The 18,741-nt window shown below is 38.8% G+C and overlaps 1 protein-coding gene across 2 annotated transcripts in view; it reads left to right on the forward strand.

Moving 5' to 3' along the window:
* PTPN9 (protein tyrosine phosphatase non-receptor type 9) overlaps positions 1-18,741 on the forward strand; it is a 64,976-nt gene that overhangs the window by 24,610 nt on the left and 21,625 nt on the right. For both annotated transcript variants that reach the window (XM_072950982.1, XM_072950981.1), the window contains exons 2-5: positions 5,157-5,300; positions 9,008-9,097; positions 9,911-10,035; positions 15,679-15,784. In XM_072950982.1, coding sequence (XP_072807083.1) covers positions 5,157-5,300; positions 9,008-9,097; positions 9,911-10,035; positions 15,679-15,784 — 465 coding nt within the window. The remainder of the gene's footprint in view (positions 1-5,156; positions 5,301-9,007; positions 9,098-9,910; positions 10,036-15,678; positions 15,785-18,741) is intronic.

Here is an 18,741-nt window from a genome sequence, read left to right on the forward strand (position 1 = left end):
GCCTAAGACTTGTGTGTGTGAGTATATGTATGGTTAGTTGTGGGGACACATACTTAGAAAAGTATTTATTTATTCCTATTTTTCTGTGGACTTTAATTTTTAAGTTATTAAAAACATGGAAACAGCTTTAGGATGATGGGATTTTGGGTGATCTTTTCCTTCTTTGCAAATTTTCCTTATTACATTATTATTTCTTTCTTTGAAGTATAGTCAGTTACAATGTGTCAATTTCTGGTGTACAGCATAATGTCCCAGTCATGCATATACATACATATATTCACTTTCATATGCTTTTTCATTAAAGGTTATTACAAGATACTGAATATAGTTCCCTGTGCGATACCAAAGAAATTTGTTTTTTAATCTATTTTTATGTGTAGTGCTGAAACATTATTTTATAACATGGTAAAATCAGAAGTTTTTCTTAAAACTTTTTCCAAGTTGCATTAAAACCCTATTTAAGAAAATACTCTTTTAAAATCACATTTTAAGAAAAGGCGAAGTTTTCTTGATAAAATTAAATTATTTGAGATTAATCAGTAAATATTAATTCAGAGACTAGTTTATTTCCATGTTTGGCATAATAACAAAGGGGTAATGGAAAGATCATTGTGTTTAGTTTGAAAATTTATCCATGGGGTGGCGGGAGGGAGGGATAAATTGGGAGTTTGGGATTCGCATATCCAAACTACTATGTACAGAACAGATAAACAACAAGGTCCTATTGTATAGCCCAGGAAACTGTATTGATGGTTTGTAGTAACCTGTAATGAAAAAGACTATGTATATATTTATATGTATGACTGAATCACTATGTTGTACACTAGAAACTAATACAATGTTGTAAATCAACTATACTTCAATTTAAAAAATGGGGAAAAGAAAATTCAGCAAACTTCATGTTGCTGTATTATAGCAAGCTAGTGTGTCTTAGCTCAAACTGTTTCCTGGCATATTGATAGGGACTGGAGGGATTAATAGAGATAACAAGACAACAATTCACAATGAAGAAAAGGTGGGAAAACAGGCATACAAATAAGGTAGTTTACTAATGCATTTGTACCGAAATTGATGGAGAAATGGCGTATTTGCTGAAATACAGAGGTAACCTCACGTTTGGTTAAAGGCAGACAATGAGTCTTACATTGAATCACTTTCCTCATTTAGGTATTCATTGCAGGGTGACTGACTGCATTTTTTGTATGGTGTTTATCCTGCACAAAGTTGTTTCTATATTAGAATGAGAAATAGTCTCAAGTCAGTTTGATTCTGTTATAGAGGACTTATGCTCAGGATGGCAGTGTTAATCCTCAGAGCTGCCAGTGTAGAGACAAAAGGATTTAGAGATGGAAGCAGTGGTGTAAGTACTTCTGGACCTGGCTTTTTTCCTGTGTTGCCACAGAGCCCTGAATGAGAAGTTGCTCCTTTAAAGGCTTCTGTCTTGCAGTTGAACATGTATTGAAGGTTTCTAATTTACACTTATGCTTTTGGATAAAATGGATTAGAAAGATTGGGTTGCTACAAGCTTAAGAGAAACAACAGAGGTTCCTTGATTCTGAGGAACTCCATTTCTGTTGAAAGAAGTTTCAGTGTGAAATGACTGGAGTAAAGAAAAAAAGAGAATGAACATCCACTCAGAGACTACCTACCAGATGCCAGGTACTTTGGTGGATGCTTTCTATCCATTGTCTTTTTCAAGTTTTATCTTTTCATGAGGAAATAGAGGCTCAGAGAAGTTGTGACTTGCCCAAAGGTCACACAGGAGTGAGTGAGAGGATGGGTTCTTTCTGACTCTTAAACCCACTAGACTGCTAGACTCATTTCTTGGTGGTTAGGTGGCTGACATCCCAGGAGTTTATTTTAAGAGTAGGGTTCTTATGGGTCTGACTCTTCACTCTCTCCCACATTGTCTTGGAATACAGGATTTAAGGTGCTACCTGTGGAACTGAGAACGCAGGATTTTAGGTACTAATTGTGGAACTGAGTGTGCCAGCACGTTTTTCTTGACCTTTTGGGTTGCTAGCCCCTTGCCTAGTACTCATTTCAAAATTGTAGCTGCTCTTGGGAGCTTGGTATAGCATGAAGCTGTGTTGGTTTTCTTCTCTCCTATACCATATTTCAACACCAGTAGATAGTGCCCAGGGTGGAATCTCCTTAACAGATTTCTCAGCCATTTTATAGTGATTTCTCTGGTCTCTTTCTCCTCATGGCCTTGGTGAAGAAACTTGTTTCTGTTGATTTAAACTGATTGTGGGAGAAGTATGTAATTACAGTAAGCTTTGACTCTGCTGAAACAAATCTTGCCCGTGTGTAACAAGCTGGTTAAGGGGTTGAGGAGAGTTGTAAATGGTAATGTTAGTTTTTCTGTACATTAGTTCAGACCTTTTCCCAAAGGAAGACGAAGCTGTTTGAACTGTGACCACTCCTTAGCTGCCAGGTGTTAACAACTTGTGGTTACTCTGAAGCCTAGATAGATTCAAACCATTGACTTTAAGCTGAATTATTTTGTAAGCTGTGACTCACTTTTTGGCTCATTCTTCACCAGGAAATACACTGAATATTAATTTCAGGAATGTCAATTACCCCTTCTGAAGAGTGTGTTGCTCATTAAAATTTCTGGGATTTGTTTTCCTGGTAACAAACAGAACCCCAAGTTGGCCCATACTTTAGTGGTTGCGCCAAGTCCTTGTGTAAATGAAGGGGAGATCTGACTCACTGTTGGGAGAAAGGCTGTTGAAGATGAGACCATCCTTTCTGGCTTCTGTAAGAGGTTCATCTCTTTCACCAGAGGAATGGGGTGCAAGAGGGTGAATTTGAGGCTGAACATAGCAGGTGTTATGTGTGTATTTATGTCTGTAAATATCACATCACTGTTTATAGTACACTGGACTCTCTTCATGCAAGGCCTAGTCAGGCCAAATTAGGAGGAATTGTTCCCGTGCTTAAAGCCAAGAATAACATCCTGACCAGCAGGGGACAGAGGTCAGCTCAAGGCAGCAGCTCTTGGAAGCTTCAGGACGTTACGAACCTTGAAGGCACAGAGATTAATAAGAAGGCAGCTAATATAGATGTACTTTGAAGGAAGTGTGAAACCTGTATGTCTCTTACTGGGGCGTGGCTTATTTATGCAAAATGACAGATCATCTTAACAGTTGGATATGTGATGAGTTCATATCACCTTCTGATCATTTAACTGAATATTCCCTTCCTGTCTGCATATTGATGTCTTTTTACTCTTTTCATTAGAAAAAGGGAAAAAGTATGTTTTATTTTGGTGTTTTATTCTACAAGCAGTTTCAGAGGAGCCCAAGAGAGGGCTGGCTTTAAAAGATGATATGTTAATTAAAAAACAAATAGCCTTTAGAAAACCTCCTGGAAGCCTTCCGGACTGAAGTTTTGTTTCCAGGGTCTTTCTGTGCCGGCTTCTCTTCTTTTCCCTTCCGTCTTTTCTCATTCTAATGCTGGCCACTCACCCCGCAGAGGCCACTCGAACTGGTTTCTGGTGGAGCGTTCCGAGTTCATCCTGTTGTCTTCTCGGGGGCTCACTTCTCCGGTCTGACTTCAGCTGGTTCTGGGCCAAAGTGATCGTCTGAAAGCTTTTCTTCATAGCTTTTATTTCTGGGCTCTTTTAATTTATGCATCTTGACTGATTAGTTTTGCTGGTTTTCTCCTTTTCCAGTTGCTGTGAGGTATGTTGCCTCAGGTGGAGGGTTCCAAAGCTCAGGTGCAGCCTCAGGCCTCTTAGATTTTACTCTGGTTTATAAAGTGCTTTTCTCCTTTCCTAGAAATTGAGGAAGCAGGTGCTCTGTTAGGAGGTATTGCTGACTCTCTTGGGGCTCTAGTTTGCTAGTTGTTTAAACATGTATGTAGCAATTTAGATTGTGTTTGCAAGGTAGGACTTGTTGCCAAAACTCTGAAGTAGGTCATTACTGTTACCCTTTGTCCCCTGTCTTTCAATTGAAAAATTAGAGGTGGAAAGAGAGTTATCTTGTCCATGGTCGCATAGTAGGTTGGTCTTACACCTTTTGAAGCAAACCTCATTTTTGTGTTTTTTATACTTAGCACAGATATGTACAGATAGTTATTAAATACATAATAGTTTAATAAATACATCTTAACTGTGGGGTTGATTGGTTGATCAGTTAAATTTCAGAACTCTCATCAAGTTGATCACATTTTGGGCCAATATGTGAGAAAAGTTTCTAGTTAGAGGAGACCAAATAGCCAGGCAGAAAGTGTTTACTAATTTAGAACACATGCAGAAAACCCCCGATGTAAATCCTGTTCTAAAAAGAAGAAACAGGATAGTTTGGCTAGATCAGAGATTGGTGATAAATGTCAGGAGAAGTAGAATGAGAAAGGATAGAAGAACATGGGTTAATCAGGAGATAAGAACAGTTACGGAAACAGGCATCTTGCCAGCTTGGGATCAAACAGTGATAATGAAAATTTCCTACTCCTCCAAAGTAGGCTCTCTGCCCCCGCTGGCCTTCCCCAGACCGCTATCCAGAGGAGCTGGACCCTAGCATCAAGCTCTGGGGGGCTGCCACAGGAAGCACGAAGAGGTCTCGTGGGGTTGGGGTCAGTCAGTGCAAAGAGCAGTCGGCCTTCTGATTTGTTAAATTCTTCTTAATAGTTTTGCTGTACTCAAATAGTGTCTCTAATTCCAAAGCCAAAACCGTTTTCTGATTGTGCGCTACTGGCTTTTGGGACCAAAGCAGCAGCTGCGCTACACTGTGCATTATGCAATAACCCTTCACAGGCTCACCCCCCGTTTCGGGTTTTTTTTTTTTAAACCTTGAAAAACAACAACAACAAAAAATAAACTTTGGTGGGTTTTTTCTGCCCTTTGGAGCCAGTGGTTTGCCTCATTTGGGAGCCTTGATCTCCCCCCTCATTATTTCTTCATGCATCCCTGCAGCGCTAAGCCCTGCTGTCTGAACCTGGCTCTGGCTTCTGACCTCACTGGAGTTGTATGAATTTTAATGATTCTTGGTTTCATGTCTGTTCACAGCTTTTGTTTTTCCCTGCTCCCTGTAGTGAACTTTGGGTTCAGGCTTGCTTGGGGAAAGTTTTTTTTTTTTCTTGCTTGTTTTTTTGTTTCTGTAAATACATTCTTTACTTACTAATTACTCTTTATTTTCTTTGTCAAACAGGCCACGAAGCAGTTTCTTGAAGAGATTAACAAGTGGACAGTTCAGTACAACGTCTCCCCTCTCTCTTGGAACGTGGCCGTCAAGTTCCTGATGGCCCGGAAGTTTGATGTGCTCCGCGCCATAGAGTTGTTCCACTGCTACAGAGTACGTAGCTCGGGAATGGCCCTGACCTGTGACACCTGGGCTCTCTGTGTTGCTGTTCTCTCTGCCACGCTCTCTGTGTGGTAGTTCTCTGAGTGTTCTCCCCACTCCCATAAAGAAAGTAGAGCAATCATTTGCAGCAGCATGGATGGACTTGGAGTGCATTATGCTGACTGAAATAAGTCAGATAGAAAGACAAATACTGTGTGATACCACTTATGTGTGGAATCTAAAAAATACAGCAAACGAGTGAGTATAACAAAAAAGAAACAGACTCGCAGATACAGAGAATGAACTAGTGATGACCAGTGGGGGGAGGAAAGGAAGGAGGGGCAATATAGGGGAAGGAGGGATTATACGAAGTCATGTGTGGGAAACTTTTGAAAATTGTAAAGAACTATAGAACTTAAAAGAATCTTCATTCAATTAAAAAAAAAAAAAGTGGATCAATACCCAAGAGCCTTGGAGTCAAAATCCTTCTGAAGAGACAGAATCTCCCTAAATAAATTTTTGTAAAAAGAGAGGAAGAAGGGATAAGAAGCACTAGGATTAGTTTAAGATGAAAACTCATTTGCACCCATTTTGTGGGTCACCTTATTCAATATTCATTCCTTTATTCATTAGATATTTATTGTGTATCTACTATGTTCTAGGTGCAGAGATTACTATTTAGAAAGAGAGTAAACAACAATAATAAAAATGTTATGATAGGGCAGTACTGGGTTCTGTGGAAGCACATTTAGTTCGGAGGGTCAAGGAAGCTTTCCTGAAGGAAATGACTTCTAAATTAAGATCTGAAGAATGAATAGAAATCAGACAGGCATGGGAGTATCACAGAGAGGACAGGAAGTTTAGATGCCCAGGGTCAAGAGAGAAACTGAGGAGGGGAGGGTATAGCTTAGTAGTAGAGTGTGTGCTTAAAATGCACGAGGTCCTGGGTTAATGCTCAGTACCTACATTTTAATAAATAAATAAATAAACCTAATTACGTCCCCCAGAATAAAATAACTAAATTAAATAAATGAAGGTTTAATCACTAAAAATGAAAAAAAATAAATTTTTTTTTGAGAGAAGAATTGAGCTGAGTTGAAGTGTTGAGTGGGAGTGGGGGCGTGGCAAGAGACTGAGCAGCAGAGGTAAACAAGGCCAGATCAGAGAGGATCTGCTTTTTCTTAAGGGCAGAGAAATTCATTGAAGGTATAAACAGCTGAATGCCTTGATCATATTTTCATTCTGGAAAGATTTTTCTCGTTGCTTTAGAGGATGGATCGAAAGGACTATATCGGAGACAGACCAATTAGAAGGCGGTTATACTTACTAGGAGAGATGATTGTGGTGCCATTAAGCATGGTGTCAAGGGAAATAGAGAAAAAGTGGGCAGATTCTAGAAGTAAAATTGTTTGGACAGGGGTACTTAAACTGGTGTGTGAGGAAAAGGGAGTGGAGGGTTTCAGGTGTCTGACTTGGGTGGCAGAGTGGTAAATGGTGGTGGTATTCACTAATTTAGGAGACATGAATGGGTGCAGGTATGTGGAGAGAGTAGGTCATGAGTTCAGTTTTAGCCATGTTAAGGTTGAAGTGCCACTGAGATATCCAAATGGGCATGTCCTCTAAGCAGCTGGGATATGAGTCTAGGATTCAGAAAAGAAGCCTGGACTAGACAAACAATAAATACTGAAGAGGGTATGGAGAAAAGGGAACCCTCCTACACTGTTGGTGGGAATGTAATTTGATGCAGCCACTATGGAAAACAGTGTGCAGATTCCTTAAAAAACTAATAGAGTTACCATATGATCCAGCAATCCCATTCCTGGGTATACATCCAGAGGAAACTCTAATTCAGAAAGATACATGCATCCCAGTGTTCACAGCAGCACTATTTATAACAGCCAAGACATGGCAACCTAAGTGTCCATCCACAGATGATTGGATAAAGAAGTTGTAGAGTGTGTGTGTGTGTGTGTGTGTGTGTGTGTGTGTGTATTGGAATAGTACTCAGCCATAAAAACAAATGAAATAATGCCATTTGCAGCAACATGGATGGACCTAGAGATTATCATACTAAGTGAAGTAAGTCAGACAGAGAAAGATAAATATCATATGCTATCACTTATATGTGGAATCTAAAAAAAATGACACAAATGAACTTATTTGCAAAACAGAAACAGACTCACAGGCATAGAAAACAAACTTATGGTTACCAAAGGGGAAAGGAGGAAGGGATGAATTAGGAGTCTGGGATTAGCAGATATAAACTACTATATACAGAATAGGCAAACAACAATGTCCTACTATATAGCACAGGGAACTATATTCAATAGCTTGTAATAACCTATGATGAAAAAGAATATGAAAAGTGTGTGTGTGTGTGTATATATATATATATAACTGAATCACTATGCTGTGTACCAGAAACTAGCACAACATTGTAAATCATCTATACTTCAATTTAAAAAATATGAAAAAAAATGTCTGGACTGGAAGTAGAGATTTCACAGTGAGCAAAGTAGAACTGAATATTGGGGCCATGAAAGTGGGTGAGATCGTCCTAGGAGAGTGAGGAATAAAAAGATGTTAGGGCAGAACTTCACCTCAGACTCTCTGCTTTCTTTGGTCCTGTATTGTTTTTTAAAGTTGAATTTGAAACCTTCAGGTAGTGCGTGCACTCTCCTGTGATCTCGGCACTCATACTCACTTGCTGCCTTGCCTGTGAAGGCATTTGAATTTGACTTCAGGGATGAATTGAGGAAGAATATAAACATAGACCTGGGTTTTTTTTTTACTCACCAGGAGTGTTCTTAGCACTTAGCTCAATGCCTGGCACATAATAGTTGCTCTACAAATATTTACAGAATTAATGAGTCTGTGAGTGAAATGAGTAAGCAAATGAATGGAAAAAAGCCCACAAAAGAGACCTGAAAGCAGTAGTTGAAGAAATAGGAAAATCTAGAATGTTTTTTATCAAAGGAAAAAGAGCATATGAATGGTTGATCTTGTCATGTAAGAGGACTGAAAATGCCCACTTGGTCTTGGTCATTGGAGCAGGAATTCTTGGTGGTATAGTTAGACTGGGAGGAAATGAGAATGCAGTAGGAGTGTAAGGGAACTGAGGCTAAGCTTAAAGAATCTGGCCATGGAGATGAGTAAAATGAGGACCTAGTAGCTGTTGTTGGAGAGGATTTGAGGGAGGTATGGCTCCTATTTAAGGTAGGAGAGGCCTAAGCCTGTAGACTGTGTGAGGATGTCTGCTTCCAAACAGTTTTGGGTGCATTTAAAAAAAAATTCTATTTTAACTTTTTTTTTTTTTTAAGTGGGAGTGCTGGGAATTGAACCCAGGACCTTGTGGGTACTAGGCATGTGCTTTACCACTGAGCTGTACTCACCCACCCTGGATGCATGTATTTATATCAGTGCTGCTGCATGTATGAGAACTTGGACCTTGCCCTCAAATGATTGATGTATATTGGTTGGTCTTCAGGGTTAGGATTCTCACTGATTCAAAGGAAAGTATCCTACCTTAGGCCAGATAAGGTTGCATTAGATAAGAATCCTGGTAATACTCATTTGGTCTAGAGGGAGATTACAAAGGAGTTGATGATTTAGTAAGCTAACTTCTAAAGTCTCTTATCTCTCAGATTTGGTGGTTACATGAAGCTGTCATGGGTATACAGTATTTTCATATTAATTCATCTTGTTTGCTTTATATTTAGGAAACACGAAGGAAGGAAGGCATTGTGAAGCTGAAGCCTCATGAGGAACCTCTCCGTTCTGAGATCCTTAGTGGAAAATTCACCATCTTAGTGAGTCTTTATGAACCCTTCTTGTGGTGTCTCAGTATTTCCTTTTGTAGCTGTTTTACTCTTTGGACTCTGTTCCTGGATATCTCTTCTTGAATCTAGAGAGTCTCAACAGTGAAGAGCAGATGTGAAACAGCTGTGTAGTTTTGCATGAAATTATTCTGGTAATAATTGAAATAATTGAAAAATCAGTTACACAGTAGATTAGGAAAGTTTCTTCATTGGTCCATTAAGGTTAGTCAAGGCCTTCAGGATGAGTATACAGTGTCAGAGGCCCATCCTTCTTTATTTAATGCAAGCACTCTCTATTTAGAGACCACAGCTTTTCAGGTAAGTATCCAATGGTACTTCTAAGGCAGAGGGTGGAAACCATGGTCTTATACTATGGCTTTCTCCTGTTGCTTATTTCTTTGCTATCCTGCCTGGGGAATTAGTTAGGCAGCCAGTGTAGGCCATTGTTTAATTTCTCTGTAATTGAAGAGTTAAGAGAATGTAGTGTTTTCCTACCACAGGGATATAATCCAGGGGACACTAAGAATAAGGCATGGGGTGATATAAACTTTCTTCCTTTTCTGGAGGAATTGATGCAAGTCAGAGAAGTATTGTCAGCATTTATTCTCTTCATAGCAAACCTTTGTCCAGGATATAAGACGTCTTAGTGATTTTTGTGTGTGTGTGTGATTTTCTGTTTATTTTCTAAATGTTTCTTGCTTTTGTCTTTTTTTTTTTTTAAATGGAGGTACTGCATTCTAAGCATGTGCTCCACCACAGAGCTCTCCCTACCCTCCTAAGTGTTTCTTGTTTTATGTACTCTAGAATGTTCGGGACCCAACAGGCGCCTCCATCGCCCTCTTCACTGCCAGATTACATCATCCCCACAAGTCAGTCCAACATGTGGTCCTGCAGGCTCTGTTTTACTTACTAGACAGAGCTGTGGATAGGTGAGTATGGAAATTATCCTTTGGGTGTTCTACATCCAGATGGGACAGTGATAGTATCTGATTTGATTAAACTCAGCAGTGCATTCACCATGCTCCTTGGGTGTGCAGTGCTATGAATAGAAAACATTCCATGTCCTTAGGGACTTGGCATGTTTCTAGGATGATGGGTATTCTGTGTCTTCACCTGCTTGGTTCTATTTCAGGGTAACAGAAGCTGAGAAAGCCAATTAACTAGCAATTCTTAGTGTGTTGAGAATTATTTATTGAGAAAGAGTGAAGGGGAGATGACCTGTGCTAGTTCTTCCTGATCATTCTCCCCTGATGTTGATTTTCAAAACCTTCTGAGGCCTCACTTTTTTTGTCTGTAAAGTAGGAGAATGCTGAGGATTTTGAGAATCAACATTCAGGAGGATGGAGTCCAAAAATATAAAGATACGCAAAATCATTTTTACAAACAGGTACATAAGAAAAACAAAACAAAACAAAACAAAAAAACAGCTCAGGTCATTTCTCCCTCTCTTTCTAAGATACAGACAAAGAAACTGAAGTCCCGGGAAGTTATGTGGCTCTTTTACAGTTACCACGTATTGATCCAGCTAGGTCTAAGATCCTGGTTTTGTTGCTCTTGGTCAGAGCTATTTATGTCCTAATATGTTGTCTTTCTGTTATACTTTCTTTTTTCCCTGGTGCTTACCATTTGCAGTTTGTTATTGCTGTCAGTGTCATTGGCTGGTCTTCTGGGCTAATGAGTATATTGAGGACTGAGACCAGAGATAGAGAGAACTAGCTGTGCACAACTTTAGTCATACTTCTGGACTTTGAGAATGAGAAGAGTCAAAGCATTGAAGTGGGATTCTCTGCCAAGTTCACTTGTTACTGCCTTGTTAATGTTACTTTCAGATACTTACCGTCTGCTGTTGATGTTCAGTGGGAGCTATATCCCAACCACACACACATACACAGCACTGTTCTGTAAAAGAGAAGTTACTAAGGAGAAAGGACCAGTGGTCTCAGTGGCCTCAGACTGCCCAATCAGAAGTGTGGAATTTCTCAGTTCTTCTTTCCTGTGATTAGTCTTCAGGCATGATTTCCAGAATATAGTTTCTTTTGAAATGTTTCTTTTGCTCAGGGGAATGAATGGAAAGCTCCTTTACCAGAAAATTTAGTATTGGCCTCCCTCTTTGGGCAGCTTGGAGAGTTGGAGCTCTCATACAGGCATGGCAGTGGTCAAAGCTTGCTCTTTCCACTGTGAGTATTGGATCCCATAGGAGGACCACACAGGAAGCCATAATTAAAACTTTGTTTTCATGATGTACAGCCCTTTCTTAAAGAAATCTCAGTGACTCCTCATTATTCAGAGGGTGCATTTAAGATAAATAAATGTGAGCCATTTTTTTCCAAGCAAAGTATTCTCACTAGTGAGTAGAAATATTTGTTTCTTTTGTTACCTTGAACCAGGATGGAAGAGAAAGAAACCCTTCGTCTTCACTAACTCTTGCCCTTCTTTGAGGCCCAGCTTCTGTGACTGGCTCCCTCGCCGCTCCAGCCAGTCATAAAGTTCTTTTTACTCTGACTTTAATAGCAATTATTACTAATACCAGTCATTTTGTATTTAATTGTACATGGCCTGATGATGTCATTTATCTTATACTGTTGGGTTTTTTTAATCTCCCATTAGATTATATGTTCCATGAGGACAGGGAACCTTCTTTTAAACTTTATGTAATGGAAAACTCCCAAGTCTCCATAGTGGAGAGGAAATGGTATCATGAACTTCCACATACCTCACCTTCATCTTCTTCCTCTCACTGTGTAATAAACTTCTTGGTGTTAGCAGTGACATCCTAGCTTAGGAATCAAACTCAGTAGGGTAGAGAAGCAATTACTCTTAGTAGGGAATTAGCTATTATTAGAAACCTCATATTCTGTACCCAGAAAAGTGAAAATCCTATTGCATTTGTATTTATTTCATGTGCTTCAAAGGATGAGCAACTTGGGGTCTAGGATAGAGAACCTGCATCATTCTGCACCATAGCTTTTTATTAAATTCTGTTTCTCCTGGCACCGATTTCTCTTTGTTTCTGTCCCCTCCCATGGGCTGGAGCTGTGGGAAACACTGTAATTATTTGAATGTGGCCCTTGTTGAACTTGTGGAGAGACAGGGAGTGTCTAGATCTGGTGGTCTGCTGGATGCCTGATCAGCATCTTTGATCTTGGTAAATCAGCCTCTCTGGCGTTGTGAAGAAAGGAGTCAAGATTTAGCACTCACTGTAACATGTTAGGGTCATTGGAAATTAAGCCTGCTGGAGAAACTTGGGTCTACTTCAGAGATTTTTGAAATGCTGTTTCATGGGTGAGTGCTTCTGCCTTGTATTCTGTTGAAAGAACGAAGGTATGTAGGCTTTCAGGAGGTGATGCAAAAAAATAAATAAATAAATAAGGATACAAAATAACATTCAGACCCCTGATTTCAGGAATGTGTTTTGTGTCAAAAAGTTTTCTCAGTTGTAAATAGATGCGAAAACTGTTGCTATCATCTGTGAATAGTCCAGTGAAGTAATTTATTACTCATAACCGTTTGAGTGTGCAGATCAGAAGCAGGTAAGGGTGGGATTTAGTGGAAGACTGCAACTTTGAGAAGTCTTTAGGAATTAAGGAGATTGGACTGAGGAATACTTTGTGCATGTTCGTGTGTTCCCAACCTCAATCTGGGTATAGGCTCACCACCTCTTAATCTACTTTTTAAGCTGCCTTCCAAAGACCATGTGTAGGTTTCTTCTTTTCCTGCATTAAAGTCATAAGAGACAGGTACTCCACCATCGAGCTTAGAGTTTTACTGTACAGTTTTCTATGGGTCTAAAGTATTTTCTCAGTGATGGGCTTCTAGCCCAGTGAAGTACAATTCAGTGGCAATTTAGTATGTACCTATTTGCAAGGGCTGTGCTGAGGACAGTTGAAGATAATAAGGTGAACAAAATATGTTTTTGCCCTCTAGGAGAGAATCAGATGTTGGAGTACACACTATACAAAGTTGGAGTATGTTAAGAGCCACAAGAAAAATTCACAGAAAGATTTCTGGGCTTTCAAGGGGGTGAAGGATGGTAGTACATTTGGTACATTTGGTAACAGTTATCAGGAATGCCTTCCTGGAAGAGGAATCTTTTTTTTTTTTTTTTTACATTTTTTATTGATTCATAATCATTTTACAGTGTTGTGTCAAATTCCAGTGTTCAGCACAATTTTTCAGTCATTCATGGACATATACACACTCATTGTCACATTTTTTTCTCTGTGATTTATCATAACATTTTGTGTATATTTCCCTGTGCTATACAGTGTAATCTTGTTTATCTATTCTACAATTTTGAAATCCCAGTCTATCCCTTCCCACCCTCTACCCCCCCCCCCCCCGGTAACCACAAGTCTGTATTCTCTGTCCATGAGTCTATTTCTGTCCTGTATTTATGCTTTGTTTTTGTTGGTTTTTGTTTTTTAGATTCCACATATGAGCGATCTCATATGGTATTTTTCTTTCTCTTTCTGGCTTACTTCACTTAGAATGGCATTCTCTAGGATCATCCATGTTGCTGCAAATGGCATTATGTTGTCGGTTTTTATGGCTGAGTAGTATTCCATTGTATAAATATACCACATCTTCTTTATCCAGTCACCTGTTGATGGACATTTAGGTTGTTTCCATGTTTTGGCTATTGTAAATAGTGCTGCTATGAACATTGGGGTGCAGGTGTCATCCTGAAGTAGATTTCCTTCTGGGTACAAGCCCAGGAGTGGGATTCCTGGGTCATATGGTAAGTCTATTCCTAGTCTTTTGAGGAATCTCCACACTGTTTTCCGTAGTGGCTGCACCAAACTGCATTCCCACCAGCAGTGTAGGAGGGTTCCCCTTTCTCCACAGCCTCTCCAGCATTTGTCATTTGTGGATTTTTGAATGACGGCCATTCTGACTGGTGTGAGGTGATACCTCATTGTAGTTTTGATTTGCATTTCTCTGATAATTAGTGATATTGAACATTTTTTCATGTGCTTTTTGATCATTTGTATGTCTTCCTTGGAGAGTTGCTTGTTTAGGTCTTCTGCCCATTTTTGGATTGGGTTGTTTATTTTTTTCCTTATTGAGTCGTATGAGCTGCTTATATATTTTGGAGATCAAGCCTTTGTCGGTTTCACTTGCAAAAATTTTCTCCCATTCCGTAGGTTTTCTTCTTGTTTTATTTCTGGTTTCCTTTGCCCTGCAGAAGCTTGTAAGTTTCATTAGGTCCCATTTGTTTATTCTTGCTTTTATTTCTTCTAGGAGAAAATTTTTGAAATGTATGTCAGATAATGTTTTGCCTGTGTTTTCCTCTAGGAGGTTTATTGTATCTTGTCTTATGTTTAAGTCTTTAATCCATTTTGAGATGATTTTTGTATATGGTGTAAGGGTGTGTTCTAGCTTCATTGTTTTACATGCTGCTGTCCAGTTTTCCCAGCACCATTTGCTGAAGAGACTGTCTTTATTCCATTGTATATTCTTGCCTCCTTTGTCGAAGATTAGTTGACCAAAAGTTTGTGGGTTCATTTCTGGGCTCTCTATTCTGTTCGAGAGGAATCTTTTGAGTTGAACACAGAATGTTGTAGAATTTGGATAGGCAGATTCAGAGACACAGGAGAAAACAATCAGATTTTGATAACCTAGATGCTCTGGAGCATCTTAGCCTGTGAGCTTGGTACTTGATGAATCTGGATAAATGTGCATCAATAAGTATAATTCTAATTTCAACATGTGGGATTTTCCCCATACCACCCAGCAGTTCTCCAACATGAGCTGGGTGTTCTATAATTCAGCTCAATTCTAACGCTATATACCTGGACGTAGCATGAGATCCCCACAGTTTAAGGGCTAGACCCTTAAGACTGTCCCCAGCCTTCTTCAGATGCCAGTGGCAAGTCCAGATTGTCACCTGTGCTTCTGATCATAGAGCAAAGGTTCCAGCACTGCCCCCCTCTTGGATTTGATTAATTTGCTAGAGCAGTTCACAGAACTCAAACATTACTAGATTACCAGTTTATTATAAAAAGGTGTAACTCAGGAACAGTCAAATGGAAGAGAAGCATAGAGAGCAAAGTAAGGGTAACAGGGCTTGGAGCTTTCATGACCTCTCTGAGAGGGCCTCTTTCACTGCACCTGCATGTGTTCGTCAACCTGGAAACTCCATATCTCATCCTTTTGGCATTTTACGAAGGCTTCATTATGAGGCATGGTGGATTAAATGATTGGCCATTGGCGACTGAGCTCAATCCTCAGCCCCGCTCCCCTTCCTGGGTAATCACGAGGTTAGTTCCCCTGGCAACCAGCCCCCTCCTTAGATGACCTAAGAGCATTCTAAGTCACCTCATTAACATAACAATGGATGCTCTCAGTGCTCTCCTAGGAAATTCTAAGTTTTAGGAACTGCCAGAAAATAGAGTCCAAGTATCTATTTCTTAACATAAATTCTTTCTGTGAACTGTGCTCAGGGAAGCAGTTGTTTTGATCCCAGATGTGTCCCACACTCTCTGTGTCTTTGTTTTTTTTTTGCCCCAGGTTTTCAATCTGCCTCATCCATTTTATTAATAAAATGTTTTTGTTTAATGGTTGGTTTACAGCTTTGAAACTCAGAGGAACGGACTGGTCTTTATCTATGACATGTGCGGTTCTAATTATACCAACTTTGAGCTGGATCTTGGCAAAAAAGTCCTAAATTTGCTGAAGGTAAGGCAAATGGGTAGGGTAGTTTTTTCTATTCTTTGGGAGATTCAGGAATGATATAAACTTCAGACATTATGTTCAGTTTAAAGGTCATCTGTAAATGATGACCAATATTTGCTTCCTCAGAACAAGAAATGGTCTTAAGTAAAGTGGGAGGAATTAAAATAAAATGCACAGAAACAGTGAGTCATAAAGATGGAATGTCTCTTTCTTGGAGTTTTGTGGAATAAGAATTAATGAAGGCTAGATATGGCCACTGTCTGTGAAAAAATGTCACCTAGCTAGTGACTTTCAGGCTTTTTCTCTCAGTCTGGTCAGAAATATGTTTTGCACTGCAATCTTTAGTACACAAAAGTATATGTATGCTAACTATACACATGTAGAGTTATAGAGATAGACAGGTTCTTCATCTCTTATCTCAAACTCTTAGGTCCAGAGGTGTTACCTAATATTTTGAACTTTAGAAGATAACATGGTGTGTATGTCATTCTATGATCAAATATTTCTGCAATGAAATATATTATTCATAATGAGTGGAGAGGAGCAAAGGTTATAAATAGCCTACGGCATTTCAGGGCAGATTTTGCTGTCCTATGACTTTCTGCACCAAACTTACAAAAGAAACTAGTGGTTAGAGCTGTTTAGATTTCAGAATCCAAGGATAAAGGCATATAGATCTGTGTGTACATATTTATAAAACAAAATTTAGAAGTTTCACAAAACAAGCTTTGCCTTTACTATGTGCAATCACTTCATTCTATTCTATATCATATTTTTGAAATGTTAGTCATGTTGATTTCAGGACCCACCGAGTGACAGTCTGCAGTCAAAAAAGCATTGATCTAGGACTCTGTTCAGTCTTTGTTCCAGGGCCTCACTTGAGAGCACTGTGGAACTAGATTTTAAGAGTGTTTATTTACTATTACAGCTTTACGACAGCAAGTGTATAATGAGAGGATTAGCTTGCATGTTGTTTTTCTGGGATTTGCATGTTTCACTCATCATTGTATTTCTAAAATTCCTACTGTGGCATGTAGCTGTGATTCATTCCTTTTTACTGCTGGTTGAAGGATCCTTACCTCTCTTAATTCCTCACCCATTGATGAATATACCAGTTGATTTATCCACTTCTATTGGTGGCTCCTTGGGTTGTTTGTGATTTTTGCTTTTATGAACAGTGCTGCTATGAACATGCTTACACATGTCTTCTGGTGCGTGTGTGTAAGAGTATCTTTAGGGCAGTGTTTCTTAACCACTTTTTCCATTATTGCCTCACTAAGTAGTCTTTTTAGACCCCTCACCCCCAACCCCCTGCCCAGTTGTTGTTCTAATGAAATTTTAATACCACAGATAGAATGTATATATCTTTATGTACTGAGTATATATCTATGCTTTATGCACAACTCACTCTCCTCAAAACTAATATTACCCCCATTGAAAATGCATGCTCTCGAGTGTGTGCATCTTGGAGCAGAATTACTGAGTTGTAAGATCTGTCAAGATTTAACTTTATAAGATATTGTTGAATTGTTTTCCAAAGTGGCTGTACCCACCTGCCATGTATAAAATTTCCACATTCTCTCTCATACATGTTGATATCTTACTTCTTAATTTTTCCCAATCAAGTGGGTATGAAATGGTATCTTGTGGTATAACTTGCATGTCTCTTATTAAGTATCTCTTCCCATGTGTATTGGCCACATATGTGTTCTTTAAAATGCCTGTTTATGGCTTTCACCTATTTTCCTATCGTCCGTTTATGTAGTTTTGATATATTAGTGCTGATCCATCTGTGTCTGTATGTGTATGTGTACATGTGTGTGTATATATAAACACACACATATACATATATGGTCTCAGTTTATAGCTTGTTTTTTCGCTTTTATAAAGTCCTTTTGACTAACAGAAGTTCTTAGTTTTAATATGGTTAAATGTAGCTGTGTTTTAATTCCTGTTTACTGTGTTTTTCATTGTAAGGCCTCCCGATTTCAAAGTCAGAAAAAACATGTTAACTGTTTTCCTTTTTTTAAACTGCGCTGCCACTGATTCCACCATGTGTATTCATTTTTTCAGTGGATTTGTTTTATTGTGGCAAAATGTACATAACAAAATTTACCATTTTAACCATTTTTAAGTGTACAGTTCAGTAGTATTGAGTACATTCACAGTGCAACCCGTCACTACCCATTTTCAAAACGATTTCATCATCCCAGACAGAAACTCTGTACCTGTTAAACAGTATATCCCCATTTCCTCTATCCCACAGTCCCTGGTAGCCTCTGTTCTACTTACTGCTCTATGAATTTGCGTGTTCTACATCCTCATATAAGTGGAGTCATGCAATATTTGTCCTTTGTGTCTATTTTATTTCACTTAGCATGTTTCCAAGGTTGATCCACATTGTAGCATGTATCAGAATTTCATTCCTTTTAAGGTTGAATAATATTCTTTTGCATGTTTATACCACATGTTAATCCATTCACCAATTGATGGTTGTTTCCACTTTTTGGCTACTGTGAATAATCCTGGTATGAACATTGGTGTTACAGCATCTATTTGAGTCCTTGCTCTCAGTTCTTTTGTGTATATTCCTAGAAGTGGAATTTTTAGATCATATGGTAATTCTACATTTAACTTTTTGAGGAGTTATTTTCTTTTAAAAGTGTTAAATTTTGTTTTTGTCATTTAAGACTTTAATCCATCTGGAGTTGATTTTTGAGTATGGTATGAGATGTAGGAATCTGACTTTTTTTCCCCCATATGGGTGGCTATTTTTTCCCCAGTTTTAAATACTAAATAGTCCCTCCTTTCCACAGTTTAGGCTTTCTACTTACCAGTTTTTAACAGTCACAGTAGCCTGTTAAGTTAATATATTATATACAATTAATTAACCATCTAACCTTTTCTGTATTATTCAGATTGTTTTTAGGTTTAAATAATACTATTATGATCATTTTAGC

This window comes from Vicugna pacos, chromosome 27 (genome assembly GCF_048564905.1).
Source record: "Vicugna pacos chromosome 27, VicPac4, whole genome shotgun sequence".
Classification (NCBI taxonomy): Eukaryota; Metazoa; Chordata; class Mammalia; order Artiodactyla; family Camelidae; genus Vicugna; species Vicugna pacos.